The sequence below is a fragment of the Phocoena phocoena genome, chromosome 5 (genome assembly GCF_963924675.1).
Source record: "Phocoena phocoena chromosome 5, mPhoPho1.1, whole genome shotgun sequence".
In the NCBI taxonomy this organism is placed as follows: domain Eukaryota; kingdom Metazoa; phylum Chordata; class Mammalia; order Artiodactyla; family Phocoenidae; genus Phocoena; species Phocoena phocoena.
This window is the reverse complement of record NC_089223.1, coordinates 107,826,661-107,848,096: the sequence shown is the minus strand read 5'-3', so window position 1 is coordinate 107,848,096 and position 21,436 is coordinate 107,826,661. Positions and strand designations below refer to the sequence as shown.

The 21,436-nt window shown below is 45.0% G+C and overlaps 1 protein-coding gene and 1 non-coding gene across 2 annotated transcripts in view; one reads left to right on the top strand and one right to left on the bottom strand.

Annotated features, from left to right (window-relative positions):
* The window catches only part of HADH (hydroxyacyl-CoA dehydrogenase), a 48,032-nt gene extending 27,360 nt beyond the window's left edge, over positions 1–20,672 (bottom strand). Inside the window, exon 1 of the mRNA XM_065877354.1 lies at positions 20,359–20,672. Within this exon, the coding sequence (XP_065733426.1) occupies positions 20,359–20,490 (132 nt within the window). The 5' untranslated portion in view covers positions 20,491–20,672. The remainder of the gene's footprint in view (positions 1–20,358) is intronic.
* Positions 9,658–9,791, top strand: LOC136123969 (small nucleolar RNA SNORA43). The gene has a single exon (XR_010655924.1). It is a non-coding gene; the product is annotated as a small nucleolar RNA SNORA43 (small nucleolar RNA).
* Positions 20,673–21,436: the final 764 nt, after the last annotated feature.

The following is a 21,436-nucleotide window of genomic DNA, read 5'->3' as shown; positions in this document are numbered from 1 at the left end:
CAGATAAGCCATAACGCTATCCTTATGATTACTTTTTTTAAATTGCAAGCAGAACCAAACCTAGAGAGGAAGCAACCCTCAAAAATTCAAGTGAACCAAGAGAGACTTACAAAAACACTAAAATTCAACTGGGAAAAACCCTGGCCAAAAAGCATTTTCAGCCTAAATGCTGACTTTCCACTCCTATCCAAAGTCCTCTGATAAACACCGCCAGCTACCCACCCACACTTCCCCACCCCAGTCCCCCGCCCCAGCCATAAGGAGATACCGGGCAATTCAGTCACTGCCTTGCTCATCCTGGCGTCTAAATGAGCACACTAGAGATGATACAGTATGTAGACAGCAGCCAAAACCAGCTATTAAATCAAGGCTCTCTAGGCAATGTTCCAGAAGAGCAAAGTGCACGTGTCAAATGACCCATGTCAAAGTTACTGAGGGTGTAAAATTTCTGTTTACTTTCTCATCTCAACCAGAAGATACAGGATGTGCAAGGAGGGGCCGAACCTCAGAGAGAAAGAAGACAGATCTTCCCCGTGTCACTGATCACATCCTCACTCTGCAAAACTTCCCTCAGCCCCACAGTGCCTCAGTGGTCTGAAAGAGGCTGCTCTTGTAGAAACTTTGCTCAATTTTTTTCCCTACCTCAACTGACTGCAGAATTTTCTACAATTTTGGGCTCTCCAAAATGCCTAAACTGGTATTTCTGGTGTAGTAAGAAAGCAACAATTGTATACTCTAAATGGTTATCCGTTTAACAATTTCTACTTCAGCTTTTCTTACCTTGGTTAACTCATAAAGCTTCAAGAAAATACGAAGGAAATCTTATGGTAGAGTCATTCCACAAATATAGTTAGAGAAGGACATTCTGGTTTAAACCCAAAGTGGATATGGTTAGTGGGGAGTTCCCTGGCGGTCCAGTGGTTAGGACTTGACACTTTCACTGCCATAGCCTGGGTTCAATCCCTGGTCAGGACACTAAGATCCCGCAAGCTGTGCGGCACAGCCAAAAAAAAAAAAAAAACCCAAAATGGATTTGGTTCGGACTGAGTAGAGAAAATACGAGTGAAAGAGAAATTTACATTCTTGAAATATTTTCCATCTCATGGTGAAGCTCTTGGCCGCATAGCAGTAAATTACCGTTACAGCACAGCTTCAAATGATTTCAAAGAAAGCAGTTATTTTCATCCTACCCACTTGCAGAGAGTAACCCAACCTAATGCTAAAGTTCCTTGCAATAATTTCTTGCAGACATACCCAAGAGACACAAGGTTGGCAGTATCTTGAGGGCAACTTCCTGTCCTATTCATCTTTGCAAACCCCAGTGCCTGGTCCATGGTGGGCACTCAATGTATATTTGTTGAATAAGTAAATGATCAAACTACATCTAGCCCACTGCCTGGTATGTATTAGATGCCTGATAACATTTCCACAGGATGAGTCTAATGTTCTTTGATTCTATTCATCTACTCCAAGTGGGGCTGATATTCCTCTCCTACTCTGTGTGTCTAAACGGGCTACCACTGGGATAGAGTCAGGATGCAGGCAGCCTGTCCCTTGCCCCCCTGCAATCCATGTCCAACCTGAAAGCTGCATGACTCTCATCCCAGACTGGCTCAGTAAGCTGATGCAACCTTAAGCATGGCCAGCAGTCAGATCTTCATTCATGGCTTCAGCTACACGCGGGTTTGAAGGCAAAAACCAGAAAAAACAGAACAGGAAGTGCTGTGTTTTTCTTGGAAGCCAAGTAACTGTACTGGGGTATACAAACAATCTGGACAGCGGGGAAGCTGTCAAATAGCTTGGATGAAAAAAATGCAGATTATTAGGAAATGCTTTCCACCAAATGACCAGGGGCCACAGACGAGAACTTTGGCCTCTCCGAGGTGAGCACTTTTGCTCCCCCACGCCAACACCCGCACTCCCCTGGGGTGGAGGGCAAGCACCATTTAGAGTCCCGTGCTAAGCACGGCTCTACGTGCGCTCCCTTTACTACTACTGCCTCCTCGTGGCTCAACACCGTGTCACGGCTGCTCCAGGCCCTGGGACAAGGTGAGGAACAAAACAAATCCCCTGCTCTCAGAGAGCTTTCACTGCTCATAAATTACCCCGTTCGGTCTGCACAACAGCCTTTGGGGGAGGCACTGTAACAGTAAGCAAAGTCTGGATGCGATGGGGCTTTGACACTAGGGCCGCCTGTATCCAAGCTCACGTGCTGGCTGTTCCTGACCCCGAAAGGCATGGCTGGGTCTGAGGGGAACAGTCTGAGACAGCTCTGAGCTGGGCAAGGGCCAGACTCTGGAGCCCGTCTGCCAACTGTGAGACAGAAAAATTCCTTAACCCCCAGAGGCTGTCTCCTCACCCATAAAAATGGGCAGCAGAGCTGTTGAGAGGATTAAAAGAGTTACTATACACTAGGGACTGTGCCTAGCATATCACAACAGCTTAATGATTTTACTCTAGGCAGGCCCCTTCCTCCTTCTGCAAGGGTCCAAGGCCTAATGCTGGATCCAGGTACAGACTCCAAAGGTAAATTACTTTATTTTGCTTTTAAAATTACATCTTCTGATCTCACGACTTGTTCCCTTTTTGGTTTTCATTTTCAGGTTTCCTCTTCTGTGTCCTTCCATTTTTACAAACAGGCTAGGATCTCTCTTCATTTAAAAAGAATGTTTAGGGGGCTTCCCTGGTGGCGCAGTGGTTGAGAGTCCGCCTGCCAATGTAGGGGACGCGGATTCGTGCCCCGGTCCGGGAAGATCCCACATGCCGCGGAGCGGCTGGGCCCGTGCGCCATGGCCGCTGAGTCTGCGCGTCCGGAGCCTGTGCTCCACAACGGGAGAGGCCACAACAGTGAGAGGCCCGCATACCGCAAAAAAAAAAAAAAAAAAAAAAAAAAAGAATGTTTAGGGACTTCCCTGGTGGCGCAGTGGTTAGGAATCCTCCTGCCCAATGTAGGGGACACGGGTTCGATCCCTGGTCCGGGAAGATCCCACATGCCACGGAGCAACTAAGCCCATGTACCACAACTACTGAGCCTGCGCTCTAGAGCCCGCGAGCCACAACTACTGAAGCCCGCGTGCCTAAAGCGTGAGCTCCACAAGAGAAACCACTGCAATGAGAAACCTGAGCACCACAACAAAGAGCATCCCCCGCTCAATGCAACTAGAGAAAGCCCGTGTGCAGCAATGAAGACCCAACACAACCAAATTAATTAATTAAAAAAATAAGAATGCTTAAAAAGCAGGGGGGACACCCACAAGCTTCCTTAGCCACCTGAAGCTGACCTTCGCTTCACCACGGAAGTCTTTCAATTACTGGGGGGGCACAGTGGTATGTGGAGCGTGAGTTCTAGAACTGGACTTCCTAGATTGAAACCCTGGCTTAGCCACTTACTGCATAACTTTGGACAAGTTATACAGCCTCTTTATCTATGATTTCCTGATCTGTGATAAGGAAAACAACAGTGCCCATTTCATAAGATTGTTGTGAAAATTAAAGAAGTTAAAGCGTTTAAAGTGTATAGACCAATGCCAAGCACAAAGAAGGTGCACAATGCTTGTTAGATGTCACTCTCGTCACTACACTTTGCACTCTCACTTTCCTCCCTGAGCCATGCAATTCCTAAACGCTAGCGGTGAGGCTTCCTCCATCACTACTGTGGTATGAATGTACAGATAACTTATCAATGGTCTTCTAAGTGCTAAAGCCAATGCCTGTTCTTTGGCTCCATATTCTACTTTTCCACAGCCCTACACACTGCCAGCTAAACCATCCTTTTAGAAACTCTCCAATTTCTTATCTCTATTTTTTATCCGTTCCTTTTAGCCATATTAATTCTCTCCATCTTCTCAGCTTTTGAACAGAGGTATCCTTCAAGGTTCTGCTGTCAGTATTCTTTTTCTCTGTCTTTATAGCCTTTCTTTCTGGAATCTTAATCATTCGCATAATTCCAGCTATGTATGAAACCAGCATATTCTGTCCTAAGCTACAGTCAACACCTTGACCCTAAAAACCAATTCTCCTTGACCTTCATTAATACTACCACTATCCTGAGGGTCACAATTTGCTGGACAACACTTTTTTCTTAACCTCAACCCTTACTTACGTCCAAAGAAATTATATCCACTATTCAAGGCCCATTTCAAAAGCTACCCTCTCCATGAAGCCCTTTTCCAAATGAATGTCTTCTTTCCTCTGTTTTGAAACCTTAGATCTAGACTTTTACTGCTGTTATTATGCTGCTTCACACCAAAGTCAGCTGTGTCATGTGGATCTTTGTCTAACGATCTCTGCTCTTGGATCTGAATCCCTTGATAGCAGACACTCATCTGGTCCCTGTGTGCCCCAGCACTCATCACTTGCACACGGTGGTTGTCCAATAAATAACTGCTCAGTACCAGGTGCCTAGAGCACAGTGACCTGAGCCCGTGCTCTCCTCCGGCCACACACTTCTCCCTTACACTGCTTCATGGCTCCACGACCCTGCCCTTAGGTTCCCTCCACCAGAAAGCACCTCCGCCTCACTGTTGCCTGGGGGACTCCAACTCGTCCTTCATGATCCAAGAGAGGCCCTCTCTCCTTTAATGAAAGCTTTCCCAACCTCTAGCAGAGGTGGTCACTCCTTTGTGCCTCCGATTTACAGATACAGCAGGTCTTTCCTGCAGGACTCCAAATACAGAAAGAAAATAGAGTGCGGAGCTGGTGAGAGCCACCAGCTACCAATGGCCACTCAGTTATGTAACGGTAGCCAGAACCCAGGATGTGAATACAACAGAGAAATCAAAAACAAATGGTCATAAACAATTTCATGTTGTAAAAAATCTCACAAATTTCAGAATAAAGGTCATAAACCAATGAGTATTTAGGAGAAATTCCAGATGTGAAAGATAAATTAAACATGGAAAAGCTGACCAACACCAACTCTTGATGATGACTCAAAATAATAGAGACCTTTTCAAAAGAGCTGCTGTATCATCCACTTCTTCAGAGTCTGAAGCAGCTGTTACCACAAATCCCAACATAGGGTAGTTCTGGCACACTCCTAACTGCAATCCAGCCAAAATTTCCAGTAAATATAAATTTCATATACATATATGTGGTGCAATGTATACATATGCCTTTTTATAACATGTACTTTTTTAATGTTCCTTTTCCCTCACCCTAAGAAGATGTATCTTATATGTAATGTTATATCTTAAGTGTCTAAAAGCCATATCTTAAGGTATTTAAACCACTAAAACTTTCATCTGTATCAGGTGACACCCCAGATATGATAAGCAGGCGATCTGTGCCTTTGTGACAATTAACTGTTCATACTTGTGCTCCTTCCTCTAGACAGTGAGCAATTCAAGAGCAGCAGCCACATGTTACCTTCAACTGCCCCAATGCCTGGCACAAAGGGACACAATATTCATGAAAAGAAGGCATGAATAATAGCTCTATTTTTTAAAAGCGTCAATTTGTAAATTATCTTAGGAATAAGTTCTCAAGAAATCATGACTGGTTTTGCTACTAGAAACTCTTTATAACAAATTTTACAAACCAAGTTATTTTAGAATTATGAAAAATCACTCTTAGTTTGAAAAGGATAGGAAGAAAAAAAGAGTTAATAACTGGAGGCTTTAGTCAATTACCAAGTGAAAAAAATGCCTGGTATTTTGTGAGCAGTCCAACCGTTTTCTGGCACTGGTGGAGATGCCAGGCAAAAGGGGAACTGGAGGGCAACCGCCGTGTAATATGACCACCTCTATAATTTCAAAACTGGATTTATGCTTAATTTCCTCCAGCACGTCAATGTGTCCTGTACCATTTATCAAAGGGGCTGTGGGCACACACTGCCCCTTTGACGGACAGGATGTGTCCGTCCATCCTGTGAGGGACACGTGCGTGAGCCAGGTCAAGGATGACCACAGACATGTGACATAGGTTCCTCTTCAGGTTTCTCTTCAACGTATGTTTCTTCTCTATCACAGAAGGGAGAAAGTGAGGCACCTTAATTTCTCAACTACTGCAAGGTCAGAGATTGGCAAAAGTATTTACTGTTCAGCTTTATTAGCTACAGATGATCAAGATCCTCTACTTTTAGAGCAGGAAGATCAGTGTGGTGGCTTTCACACTTTTTAGCCATGAAATCCTTCCTCATAAGAATGTATACAGAAGAACAATACATAAAGCATGGGTCAGGGAAGAGGGGTTTGGGAACCACCAAGGAGATTCACTGAACTCCTAACCCTAAAGTCTATCAGAGCATAGTGTAAAAACCTCTGATCTATTCACATCTGTTAGGATGGCTATTATTTAAAAAACAAAAACAAAAACAAAACCATAAAATAAGTGTTAGCAAGGATATGGAGAAATTGGAACCCTTGCACACTGCTGACGGGTAAAACAGTACAGCCACTGTAGAATATGGTATGGCAGTTCCTCAAAAAATTAAAAATAATTACCATATTATCCAGCAATTCCACTTCTGGGTATATACCCAAAAGAAGTGAAGCAAGACTGTAACACAGTTACAACCGTAACACAGTTGTAGACCATGTTCATAGAAGCATTATTCACAATAACCAAAAGGTGGAAGCAGCCCAAGTGTCCATCAATGGATGAATGGAAAAACAAAAGGTAGTGTGGACATGCAATGGAATATGATGCCATTAAAAATATTCCAATGCAAAATTATTCCCTAAAAAGGAAAGAAATTCTGACACATGCTACAACACAAATGAACCTTTAAGATTTTTAGGTGAAATAAGGCAGTCACAAAAGGACAAATACTGTAGGATTCCTCCTATAGGTAGTATCTAGAACACAGTCAAATTCAGAGACCGAAAGTAAAGCAATGGCTGCCGGGGGCTGGGGGAAGGGGAGATGGGGAGTTATTACTTAACAGGCATGCACTTAAATGCCACTGAACTGTACATTTTTAAATGATCAAAATGGTGTCTTACTTTATGTATTTTTTACCACACACACACAAAACCTTTAATCCAACACAACACCTTCATTTTACTGAGAAAGAAACATTAACTAAAGCAAAAAAAGTATTCACCTAAGATCACATACAGGCACTAAAGTGTTCTATCCAAAACATAATTCTGTAAAAGGCACTTCTGTCTACATTACTAACTCCATTAAACTTTTCAGTGGCTCCCAAGACCACAGAATAAAAGTTCTTGCATATGACATGCAAGGCCCTCCAGGAAAGGGACCCACCTCCTCTCCAGACATGCTGTTCACCGTCGCCTGAGACTCTAAGACCACCACAAGGCTCATAGTTGCCCACACCTGCTACTACTGCCTCTCACCTCCAGGACTTTGTACTGCCCATGCCTCCTCCCCAACTTCCCCTCATTAACTAAGCCTGAGTATCACTTCTAGATACTAAGCACTTCCAGATACTAAGCATCCCCACCCCAAGATTCTCTTCATCCCAGGCATGGCATCTGTGTTCCTGTAATACCCCTGCATACCCTTACCATCCACCCACCATGGTGTGTGATGACCATCCGTTTAAGTGCTGTCTCCCCGACTCCTGGATTCTGACTAAACATCATTCTATCTCTGTCGGCTGAATAGACCCTGCCTGGCTGGGGTGGGCCCTCAGGAAATGTTGACTGAACAAATACATCTGGTGGGAAAAGCCAAGATGAGATTAGGTCTCCTGAAGGTCCAAGGCTCTCTTCATAGGGTTGCTTAGGGCCTCCCCTCATAATGTGAAAATAACTATATTGGAGTTCCAGTTCATGACAGTACAGTAGGAAGATCCTGAACTCACGTCCTCCCATAGACACACTGAGTCTACAGCTACATATGGAAAAATTTCCTCTTTTAAAAAACCTAAAGAGGGGCTGAGTGATGACTACACATCAGGCAAAAGAGAAGAAAACCACAAGGTGGGTAGGAGAGGCTGGGATACAATCTCATCATAAACCCCATGCAGGGAGGGACCTTGGAACCTGGAGCTTCTCCCTGAAGAGCAAGGGGCTTGCACCCACATCAGGCATCCCAACTTTTGGGTCATACACTTGAGATGACCCTCCAAAACTTCTGGCTTTGAAAACCAACAAGGTTCATGTCCCAAGACCCACAAGACTCTAGCAATCTGAGAAGCCACTCTTAAAGGGCTCACATGCTCAGGTTCACACACCCCAGGGCCCAGCTCAGAGGCAGCTGATCACACCAGACTTAAAATAAAGGAAGCTGACCTGCTATATTAAAGCGTCAGCCTGAAGGGCAGGCATCTAATTCCACACACACATCTAGAAGCCGGCTGTAACACTCTCCCGGTATGGAGACCGGTAGGCACCACCTCTGCGCTCTCCCTGTGCCATTCTCCAGAGCACCAGTGTCTCCTGGTGGGAAGCTTCTGCACGTGTCTGGTGCCCCAATTTTTGCGGCCGCTGCTAAGCAGTGCCTCTTGATTGCCTGCCTCTGGAGGCTAGGCGAGTTTGCATTCCTGGCCCCGTAGGACTGTAATAATTGGTGTCACCCAGAAAGGAGCTCATACCCATCTGGCACCCCAATTTTTGCTACTGCTGCCAGGGGACACCTCTACATCGCCTGGCTCTGGTGGTCAGCGGGGTTTATGTTCGTGGTTCCCACAGGACTGTAACCAACAGAGAAAGTTCTTAAAGGGCTACCAGAAAAGAGCTTATACACTCATCCGGTGCCCTAATTTCTGTGGCTGCCACTTAGGGAACACTTCCAGATTACCTGGCTCTGGTGGCCAGAGGGGCTTAATGCCTAAGGTTCCAAGGACTGTATGTATCTAATTACTTTTAAAAGCTGATGCCTGAGGGCCTGGCTTCCAGGTGGCCTGAATCTAGATGCTGAGATTCTTCCCTTTGGGACATTAACAGGACTTGGCACATCCTCAACTACAAAGAGCTGTTAAAAACATAACAGGGTACTTGGATAAGCACAGAGGTTGGAGACAATCAGGAGCTGAGGCAGGGATGAACAACAGGGTTCACCTTCTACGTGAGGTCACTCCTTCAGGGCTGGGAGACGTGATTGTTCCATCTACCATTTAGAGTCAAGCAAACTGAAGAAACAGAGGATTATGTTCCAAATGAAAGAACAAGATAAAACCTCAGGAAAAAACCATAAGAAAGCAGAGACAAGTAATGTACCTGATAGAGTTCAAAGTAGCGGTCATAAAGATGTTCACCAAATTGAGCAGGAGAATAGATGAACACAGGGAGAACTTCAGCAAAGACATGGAAAATAAAGAAAGTACCCAAGAGAAGTCACAGAGCTAAAGAATACAATAACTGAACTGAAAAAAAAAGCTATAGAGGTTAAACAGCAGACTAGATAAAGCAGAGGAATGAGTCAACTAGAAGACAAAGCATAAAACTCAACCAATCAGAGCAGCACAAAGAGAATGAAAAAAAGTTAAGATAGCTTAAGAGACTTCTTGTACAACATCAAGTATACTAACATTCATGTTACTGTGTCCTAGAAGGAGAAGAGAGGGAGAAAGGAGAACACTTATTCCAAGAAATAATGGCAGAAAAATTCCCTAACCTGGGGAAAAGAAACAGACATCCAGATCCAGTAAGGCCAAAGAGTTTCAAATAAGAAGAACCCAAGAGACCCACACCAAGACACATTATAATTAAAATGTCAAAAGTGAAAGACAAGGAGAGCTGCCCTGCAGATGCCGGACTTGCCGGCACCACGGGTGCGGCTGCCCTGCTGCACCTGTGACGCTGGGGCAGAGAGGAAGCGGCTACTTCTACGCTCAGTGCTCAGAAGAGTGGGCGCTTAGGATGCTTTGTAGCCGGACATCACCAAAAGCTGCGTGAGAAAGCACCTTGTTTCCACGTGCACTTGCAGTGGGAGCTGTGCGCAGGCCCTTGAACACTTTGATATTCTTTTTCTTTATAAAATAAGGCTCGTCGCGAGAATTAAATGAGATATGTGTACAACCACATGGCAAGCTTTGGGCACAATGGGATTGACCAGGAGAGGGTCTCCTTATTGGAAATGATTGTTCTGTTGGTCTGTCTGGCGAGGACTTTTTAGGAATCCTTGGGCAAGTGTGACATGCATCCCTGGCTGAGGGCCGCTGAGCTGGTATCAAGGCCCTGTAGGGCCTCCAGGCCCTGTTCAGAGCAGGGTCCTAGGTGGGGGCGAGGGGGGCCCAGAGCCACCTGGTCCACAAGCACTCGTGCTCTGAGGACCCTGAGACGTGTCACTCTGGAAGGAAGGCCAGGGGTTCGCTCCTGGCATTTGTCCTGCTGATGAGGCATTACTCGGGCCCCTGTGTGGAGCCCCTCAATGGGCCAAATGTAACCCTATAAAATGATCATCCAAACCAGGGGCGTCCTGGTCTCCTTGCGGGTGGAGAGTGCATTTTGCTATTTCCCGAAATGTTTAAGTTGGAGGGCTGAACAAAAGCTGTAGGTCAGTGGCTCTCGACTAGGGGCAGTTTGTCCCCCTCCCAGGGCACATGGCAATGTGCAGGGCAGGAAAGGGGTAGCGGTGCTGCTGGCATCTAGTTGGTGGGGGCCAGGGCTGTAACTACATGTCCTGTGGTGCCCAGGATGGCTCCATAGTAAAGCTACAGAGTCCCAAATGCTGATAGGGCCAAGGCTGACAAAACCTGCTATAGAAAATATGGTTTGGGGGTGATTCACGGATTGGATTCCATTTCTCAGGTCTGTGGGCCCAGCTCGGTCCTGTGCAGCTGGTCAGTGGAATCGATCTGCAGGTGTGGCTCTTGTCACTCTAGGACTGGCTTCAGGACAGATCCTGCTGATGAGGCCAGGGCACCGTCCTCAGTTCTGCAGGACAGCACACCGGAGTGGAGCCGGGGGGTGTGTGCCTGACTCACAGCACGGCGTCCACGCACACCCAGTCTGCCGGCAAGGGCAGTGGAGAGCCGGGGAAGTCACGGCCTTGGGAATGTCCTCTGATGAAAAAGAACCTGCAGGCTTATCAAATAACTTTTGTGTGGAACGTTGGTGTGTTGAAAAGCAGTTCTGTGTGCTTTTCCCCCTCGGTGTGGATCAGCAGTGCTGAGGCAGCAGGCGTGACACAGAAGTGTGAGCAGAGACCGTCTGGAATCCCCAAACTCCAGGGAAACTAAAGGTGACAGCAAGCCAGTGAAGAGGACAGGAGTTGGGGCCAGTGGTGGTGGCGGCAGCCCAGCAGGCACCCCTCGTCTCAGGGCCTTAATCCTGGCTCCAGCCGGGTGGTCAGGGGAACTGCAAGGTCTTCTGGGCGAGCAGAGCCCACAGTCCTGAGCTGTTCTTCGCTGTGTTTGGGTCATCTCCCCGCAACCAAGGGGGAGAAATCTAGATGAGGTTTAAGAATTAATGCTTTAAGAATGTGGATCTCATAGTTAAAACCTTGTAACACGTGTTTTCAGCACAAGGTGCTAAAGTGAACGAAGGATTTAACACCTTTTCAAGGAGGGTGTCTCCATGTGGGCAGAACTAGAGAATAAATGGGTGTTGAATAAAAAAAAAAAGACAAGGAGAAAATATTAAAAGCATCAAGAGAAAAACAACTTGCTACACACAAGGGAACCCCCAGTAAGACCAACAGCAGAATCTCTGTACGTTAGAAGGGAGTGGCACAATACATTCAGAGTGCTAAAAGAAAAAAACTTCTAACCGAGAATACTCTACCTGGCAAAGTTATTGCTCGGAGTGAAAGAGTTCATCACTACTAAACCAGCCTTACAAGAAATGTTAAAGGGACTTTAAGCTGAAAAGAAAGGGCGCTAATTAGTAAAAGAACACATATGAAAGAATAAATCTCACTGGAAAGGTAAATATATGGTAAAGGTAGATTAATTATTTATAAAGCTAGCATGAATATTAAAAGACAAAAGTTGTAAAAGTAACTATGATTATAATAATTAGTTAAGGGATATACAAGATAAAAAGGTGTAAAATGTGACATCAAAAACATTAAATGGCAGGGAGGGTATTAATGTTGAGCTTTAGAATGGGATCAAACTTAAGTCGTTATTAAATTAAAATAGACTGTACAAGTTGCTGTATGCAAGCCTCATGGTAACCACAAAGAAAATTAAAAGTCAATGCAGGGAACTGAAGATATTTGAAATATGAATATAAGAACTGATAATCAGAATCTATAAACATTTCCTAAAAATCCATTAGGAAAAAAAGGACAACATGAGAGCTAAACAGGAATGAAATTTAATAGCATATTACACAAGAATATATCTATATGGCCAAGAAACATGTGAAAAGGGGTTCACCTCACTAGTACTGTAAGCAAGGAATTCTAATAAAAATACAATGAAATGTCACTACACCCACCAGAATGACTAAACTTGAAAGGAACAATATAATCCTATAGAGCAAAGAGAATCTTCATACCCTGAAGGCAGAACTGTAAACTGGTAAAACCACTTTGGAAAAATGTTTGGCATTATCTACTGAAGTCAAATATATTCATATCTTGTAATCCAGCAAGACTGTAATTGAAATTGAAATTGTAATTTCACCCAAGAGATATGTCCAAACATGTATGTCAAAAGACAGGACCATGACTCTTCATAGCAACAGTGCTGTGACGGTTAATTCCAGCAGGTCTAGAATTAGCCTGAGTTGTTTTGCTAAAGTTCCTGCACCACAATGACCCCTGGTCAAGGCATGAAACCTACTGATTTATAGTGTTGCTTTGCAAACTGAAGTCTAAAGTTTTGGGGTGGTTTGTACCAGCTTATCAGCATTGTTTGTTGATAAGAGTGATATTGATGATTCACACCTGATTTGATTTTTTAATTATTGAATTTTCTCTTACTTAGAAAAGAATTTCATGTGTCTTGTTTGCAAGGAAATCAATCAAACTCATTCTTCTCAAATTATTCAGTGATAAATTATCCCTAGCTTTCTGAGGAGATGGTAGTGGAAGAGTGGATCACAAAAATAAAGAGGTCTTTTTCCCTCCTCCCATAGACATGTTATTTTTTCAATAAATAAGGAGGACTCTCCCTGGCACTTTAATCTGAGTGCCAATAATCTGAATCAACCCACTGAGAACTCCTGTTTTATGTGATAGTGACCTACACTGTAAGACCATGAGGACAAGCAGTCTGCAATGGAAAAAAATTTATTTGAAGGCTATGTCCTCAGCTCTATGACTTCTCTAGCCTTGGTGGAAAGCAGGCTTAGCCAAAGAGAAATATTTTTGGACAAGGGTGCTCAGAGCTGTAAAAATAGGTCCAGTGAACAGCACACTTGTCAAAGCCCCTGCGTACTCCAGCCACAGGGCCAAGGAAGCATGCCAAGCAGAAGCTTGCTGGATTTCTCTATTTTTGCAAACATACCACCAGATTTGAAGCCCCTTCTCTGAAGTGTAACTTGAGTGGAGAATTTGTGAGAATTACATCAACTGGTCCAGTGAGATGTTCCACGTGCCCCTACACTACAGGAGGGCTGCGTTTCATCAACATTACATTCTCTCTGAAAAACGGCAAAGTTGTATGTACCATCTGCCAAACGCAAATTTGGACTTCTCGATCCTCAGAGTAAGTGTTTGGCCCAGAATAAGTACACGGAGTCGCTGCTCCCCATGAGGCTGCTGCGCCCCGGAGGCTGCTGTGCCTTTGCATCTAGGCCTGCCCTTGGGTTCTCATGATTTGATCCAGAGAGGAAAAAACTCATAAATCAGTTGCATCTCTCAGAGCTGGCAAGTCGGGGTTTATGACTGTCTCTGTGCAATGCCGTGAACTCTGCCATCAACACAAGCTGTCTTCACAAACTTCAACAATCAGAAAAAGGCATTCCATTGAGGCTTTCGACCACCACCACAGATAGGTGGTTTGTACTTAAAACAGTTAAGTTCATTGGCTGGCCTCTTTTTTTAACTGAGATTTTTATATTTTAAATAGCATTTCTAAAAAGCCAAGGAAATGTGCCTCAATTTTTAAGTGAGCCTGTTAAATACACAATTTTTTTTTTAATTCAGTAAGCATCTGGGTTTGGTAATGTAGAGAAAATAAATTCTCTCCCTGGACCCTCCACTCCCATCTCCCACAAATTCTGGAAAGGAGATGGGATAACTGGACATGTCAGTGGCATCAACCAACTCTTAGTTATATTTAAGAATCTCTGAAAGATGTTGCCAGGATGCACACTTTCTGAGTAGAAGAGAGAGCTGCAATTCCAAACTGCTCTCTCGGAAGATTAATATGGCAATGGTTATTAGGATGAGTGTTTCTTTCCTATTAGATTCTGCTGAAATGAACCAATTAAGATGTTTCCTCAACAATTCAGGTATCAACGCCTGGTCTAGGAATTACAAAGGAAAGAACAGGGGAAACAGCTCTGCTCGGAGGAAAGCCTCAGAGCCTTCTGCTGTATGGTGGACACTCTGACAGAAACCCTGTCTTTGGAGTGCATGAGGTGGCTAGAAGATCAACAATGGCAATCACAGAGGGAGGAAACTCTTTGGGAAAGCTGGAGAGAACAAACAAGTCTTGCCAGGTGAATTTGAGTCTATTATGGGCAGAAAGATAGTAGTAGAGGATGGAGATGACCAGCAGGTGACTCTAACTTTGAATCTAGAGCTGAAGAGAGGTCAAGCTGATAACTGCTGATTCCAGATACCCACAAAAAATCCCCTTGCCCATGGAAGCCATACTTCTCCCCACAAGACAGCAGAGGCTAAAGGTGCAGGTAGAACTGTGGTCATTGCAGCCACAGGGATCTCCAGCAAGCAGAAGAGTAGTTGAGAGACCCGAGTTCCAGGCCCTGCTCTGCCTCTGACCCTTGACCCCAAGTGCCATCTCTGCAGGGATGAATATCATAATGGTCACATGAAATGACAGAGACATTAAAGTGCTTGGAACAGAAAAAAATGTCACATCTGTAGAGTGTTTTTTAAGTGTCAGGCTCTGTTGCAAATGCTTTATGACAATGAACTTACTGTAATACCCAAGTGAACAAAGCACTAAGATTCTCTCTCTCAACAGCCCACACAATTAGTCTTAAAATCTTTAGAACTGTTTGAACTCTCCATAGCTCCCTATCATATCTTCAAAGACAGTTAAGAGAATCTAAAATAAGAGAAGTCATCACCAGATTACAGCTGATGGATCTACATAAAGGCAGCTAACATTTACTGAACAGTTACCATTGAAAACACTAGTACAGTCTAAGCGCTTAGCTCATAGAACTCTCAGAACACTAAGTATTATTCGTAGATAAGGGAAGAAGCAGAGAGGGGTTAAGAGACTCGCCCAAGGTTCCACAGCCAGGAGAGGAAGGGCTGGGATCCAAACTCCAGCAGGCACCTTACAGCCTGCTCACTTTCAGGCATTAGACCACCACTGAGCGGAAACTATCACATAGTCAGCATAACCTAGAGGGAGATATAGAACAGAAAGCAGCAGCATTATCTTCCTGTGGTCCCAGGAGAGCTAGGCAGTGAGGCATGTGCCTAAGGCAGATATGGGGAGAAGAGAGAAGGAGGAGGAAAGGAAATGAGAAACTCAAGAAAGGGGCAGATAACAGTGAGGCGGGTCTAGGAAACGGCAGAGAAAACCCAAAACCTGACTGAGGTACCGTTTCTGCTCTACAATATCCAAACATATTCTACGGCATTCATTTTTCTGCCTGTCAGCCCTACCTCTTCTACAGCATCTACAGCCACACCCCAAGTCCAAAGACTAACATGCTGACAGAAGCTGATTTTACTGTCCTAGTACATCATGGATATCAGAGAACAGCCCAATAAAGAAATGAGCAACAACACAGTAAATGAGGGATGAACTTCATGACAAACACACACCCCGTACCCTTGAGGACAAAGTTAACACCTGGGAATAAAACTATTCCCTCCATGGACTTCCCTGGTGGCGCAGTGGTTAAGAATCCACCTGCCAATGTAGGGGACACGGGTTCAAGCCCTGGTCCGTGAAGGTCCCACATGCCGTGGAGCAGCTAAGCCCCTGCACCATAACTACTGAGCCTGTGCTCTAGAGCCCGCGTGCCACACTACTGAAGCCCACATGCCTGTGCTCGTCAACAAGAGAAGCCCCTGCTTCCTGCAACTAGAGAAAGCCTGCGCATAGCAATGAAGACCCAACACAGCCAAAAATAAAAGAAACAAAACAAAACACAACTATTCCCTCCATAAAGAACTCTGAGTCAAAATGCGAGCTTACAGCCACGTGACTGTGCCAACCTCTTGTGCTCCTAAAACTTCTCCTAGGCCACTGCACTGTTTTCAAACAAACTTCAACAGAGGCATACTCACTGTAGCGACAGAAAAGAATAAAGCTAAACAACACAAAGCAACTCTGATCATTCTTCTACTCAGCATCAGAAAGTTCAGAGTTGGGGGCAGGAAAAAAGAGATGGGCAAACAAATGCAGAGGCTGGGGAGAAGACTTCCTATCCACTTGAGTCCTCATCAAGCATCGCAGAGTACTACAAATGTCAGGGAAACGTGTACTTGTAGTTTAGAATACCCCTCCCCTTGTTTTAATAGCCTAAGGAGCTCTCCCCAGAAAAAATGTGCACTTTTTGCTCTTTAAGAAGAACAAATAAAAAAGCTTTCGGTGTGAACTCAGCTCCAACCTCCTTCTAGATGCAAACTCTCACTTCCTCAAAGAAGTATAGTGCACCAAAAGGAAGGTTGTTACCAGAGAGCCAAGAAATCCAGCCCCTAAAATGCCATTCCCAGAAAGCCCACTGGCTTCTCACTAGTAAATTAACAAAAGCTATAAGCTCTCTGGGCTCCTCATATGAAAAAAAGGCAATGCAAGAAGCAAAGCTCTGACTCATTCTATAAATTGAAGAGATGCACAGCTAATAATTTCTTCCTTTTTTCCCTTCTTTACAAAGCATAAACCAACCTGTCCCCCACTCAAGGGTCAATTACTGCTGGAAGCTTCTTTGCTGGCCTAAGTATCCAGCTTTAGATAAACTGGCAATCAGACCCAAGTCAGAATAATGGGCAAACACACACAAGTTAACCTTACTTAAATATTAACCCACAGTTTTTGTTTTTTGTTTTTTTAATTTAAAACAAGCAAAAGTAATGACAGGCAAAGTAGATACTCTTAGAGAATACAAATATACAAATGGCCTGTGCTCTGATCAACTACATATAATTAAACACAGACCTCACTCGTCTTAAATTGCTTAATTGCTTGAGAAATGTGTCAGGCTCCCACAAAATCTACTCAGTTTTTTTTTTTATCCTACTCAGCATGAACTGGAACATATGGCAAAAATGACAAATTTTTTTGAAATATTAAAAATGTAAACAGAACTACACCTTGATTAAAATTAAAACTACTTCATGGGACTTCCCTGGTGGTGCAGTGGTTACAAATCCGCCTTCCAGTGCAGGGGACGTGGGTTTGATCCCTGGTCAGGGAACTAGATCCCACATGCATGCCACAACTAAGGAGCCCGTGAGCTGCAACTAAGGAACCTGCTGGCTGCAACTAAGGAGCACATGTACCACAACTAAGGAGCCCGTGAGCCACAACTAAAGAGTCAGCCTGCTGCAACTAAGACCTGGTGCCACCCCAAATTAAAAAAAAACCCTACTTCAGAAAGAGTTCTGGAGAGTGAAGCTAAGTGTGAATTAGTAGCATAAAGTTAGATGTTACTTTGTGCTTGTGTTTTTAAGGCTTTACTGAGGAGGATAAAAAGTGCTTTCCCTCTTTTCAGAGGTCCCTGAACAAACTGCAGTCAACAACTGGCATTTGCCTTCAAGATTAAGCAAGATGGAAAAGAATCACAACCAGTGCTCTCCACCTTAACATCACAGGCCTACCATAGCAGCAAGGATCAGAGATGGGCGTGGCATGAGGGGACAAAGACAAAAGGACAAGGATAACACCATGATGGTGATAACCCTGAAGGCAGCTAACATTCTGTGAGCCCTTACTAGATGCCACTGTGCTAAGTGCTTGACGTGTGCTACTTCATTCAATCCTCTCCATACTCCCAGGAGGCTAGTCCTACCTCAGAGATTAGTAAAGCAAGGCACAGAAGTAACTTTTCCATGTTAGCACAGAGCCAGCATAGACCATCCCAAGTCCCCACAGTGAACTGGATCCAATGTACAGTCAAACCACACCAACTAATAGCTGTGGCACTAAATAAGCAAAACAGATTTACCCTGTGACAAAAGCTGTAGGTCAAGGAGCATGAAGAATGAGGCAGTACTGCCTCGAGCAGCATGCTGCAGGATAGAGTGCAAAAATGGATCAGCTAAACAGCCGAAACCAACCAACTGGCTGAAAGTGGCACACAGAGATATAATGCAGGAAAGTGCGGTTCCCCTCCACAGGATTAAAGCTGTCACCTACAGCGGCTGAGGCTCTTTTAAACCTTGTTATGTAAGCACAGAACTACTGCTCCCTAGGACTGTCCACTATTTAAATCTTTGGTCCTTATCAACTTCTTGAATGACAATTCCATTATATTTCCAATGTGTGGGGTAAATAGCTTTCTTTTTTTACCCCTTAGGTTTCAAAAGGCACGCCACCCTGGTCCAACTACTCAAGGATTTGATCCACAAGTCTGAATGCCCATCATTGTCAATCTCCTCCCTCCTTTCTCAGATGAAAGCTCCAACACCGTACCCATAATTTTAGGTGTTACGTGTGTGCCTTTTTGTGCAACATAACACTTTTTGGGCCAGTAGTGGATACGGTACTCCAAGAACTGAGCAACCTGAATTTGTACAAAAGTTAAAGTGATGCTTTCTACTTAGTTTCTAATCCTCTTCCACTGATGTCTTCAAGGGACCATCAACAATAGTTTCTGGACCCATTTCCTATATTGTTATTGGGGGCTTCAGGCCCTAATATCTTGTCACTAAGATGTTGTTTAGATGTTTTTAAACAAATACATTATTTTATACCTGCCCACAACAAATCTCACTCTCACAGCATAGGGAGATTTGGGTGGAGCAGGGAGATACAAATGCACTCAACCTAAACTTTCTTTTAAGTATCACGTAGTATAATAAACTTTCATGTTAAAAAGACCTACTCCTGGGCTTCCCTGGTGGCGCGGTGGTTGGGAGTCCGCCTGCCGATGCAGGGGACACGGGTTCGTGCCCCGGTGTGGGGGGATCCCACATGCCGCGGAGCGGCTGGGCCCGTGAGCCATGGCCGCTGGGCCTGCGCGTCCGGAGCCTGTGCTCCGCAACGGGAGGGGCCGCGACAGTGAGAGGCCCGCGTAACGCATAAAAAAAAAAAAAAAAAAAAAAAAAAAAAAAAAAGACCTACTCCTCCCATCTCACGTATAATAAAGATTAATGGGACACCATAACCCAGCAGCCAGGGCATGTACACAATAAAAAGGGCAATATATGTCCAAAAACATGATCTGAGAAGAAATGGGAGTCAGAAGGATAAAACATTAATGAAATACAGATTTTAGAAGAAAATGCAATCAAATTAATATGTTGCAAAATACCTGCAGTCTGGGAAGTTTTAAGATATATAATAAGAAGAAAAGATTTTTCTACAAAGCAAGCATAGAAGCATAGACTTGGCTGGAAACAGACACTACAAAAATTAAACTCCTTCATGATCATAGCCACTTAACTTGAGTTTTCCCTTAAGAAAAATTAGATAAATGCCTCCCCCGTCCAACAGTACAAGTAACAAAGGGCCGACATGCTAAGCATATAATCAGCTAGGCTATGAAAATCACAGTTCCCCGATACGAGTTGGAATATAAACGCTAAAACCCAATCAGTAAAAACACAAGGATCACAGTACCTAGGTAACAGCTGCACAACTGACCCTGAATCACAGCTTAGTTGGAACCGCGCGGAGTCCTGAAGATGCACACGGAGATTAGCGACTCCTTCAGAGCCCTCAACCGCTCTGCCTCCCCCTCCCACTCTACCCAGCGCCAGAGGGCACTAGGTCAAAGACTTCTTGCGCAGCACTTGGTGGAGTCCCAGCGCCTCACAAGCGCCGATTAGGTAACGTTACCAAATGCTTCAAAAGTGCTGACTACTATTATTCTTTGTAACTCAGCAAGCACACACTGGGAGAGGAGAAGAGACCATTTAGAGAGCAGAAAACTGCTCTGACAACGGCTGCAGAATTATAAAAAACTAATAAAATTAAAACTGATCGCAGCGCGGGTCTCTGGAAGCCAACCGCCGTAAACTGAGGCTCGGCCCAAGAACACTAGATCTTTGGGGGGCTGCAGACTAACAGGCCCAGACATTTCAACTACACGGGGGAGGGTCGGGGTGGAAATTCCGCGGGGCTCGCGTGAACGCTGGCCTCCGGGCCTGACAACCCCCGCCGGGTCGCGGCCCGCCAGCGCTTTCCTGTCGGGGTGGGGCAGCAAAGCGAGCGGGGAGCGCTGCCCGAGGACTGCCCACCTGGGCGATGCCGGCGCCCATCAGCCCGCCGCCGATGACCGTCACATGCTTGACGAGGATTTTCTTCGCTGAGGCCGCGGCGGTGGACGAGGAGGACATGGAACGCACGAACTGCCTGGTTACGAAAGCCATGGTGCAGACGGCGAAAGCGGCGACAGCGACAAGACCTGGCGGAGAATACTCCCTCACGCAACACCTAAGAGCGAGCAGATCTCTGGGGGCGGAAGCCCTAGCGGCCCGCGGCCCGCGCGCCCTGGGCGACGCCGTGACGTATTCGACGGCGGGGGCGGAGCCTCGAGGCCCGCTTTCCCCATTGGCGGAGGCCGCAGGGACGGCGTTCGAACGTCCGAGCGCGGCGTCCAAGCTCACGAGGACTAGGGCGGGCCGCCGCCCTCCTCTGCAGAGCAGCTCTACCCAGACTGTCGACGCAGCTGGTCGTGTGCCGTTGAGTGGTTAGCGTTCTGGTACCGGACCCAGTGCAAGCCTTTCCTCGCAAAAGCCACGGGCCCCTTGTAAGGGGAAGTCCGTGGTGTTGCCTTGTTAACTTCTCCCTTTTGATCCTTGTGCATACTCGGCGCCAAATAAATACGTGTTATTTGGCTGTGGTGATGAGGAAGCCCAAAATGAGCACCTTCCGTACGTGTCACCATAAACCAAGTCTAGGGATTATTTTAACCCGGTGCATATTGTTCCTGCTAAAAACGGAAGGAAACAAACTGCTCACACCCAAAGCAAATGTCTAGTGACCCATGAGTTCTAATGCAAAAATCAGGCCCACTAAGGGAAAGAGAAATTTAACCTTTAATTGCCCATTTCGACTTTACATGTTTATTAATGCAGGGAACATGTGGACAGTTTAAAGTCAAAGAGGAACCTTTGTGGAGTAACTGGTAATAATAGGCCAATCTTCTCCCTCGTGTAAATAATTTCTAGTTACTGTACCTTAGTAATATAGAATTTTTATTATTTATTTTTAAATATGTTATAAGGACCCACAGACTCACCATCCAAAGTCTGCCTCCTCCTATTGCAGGTAACTTACATAGTGAATCCTGTGTTCACCGTTGCTTTGCTTACA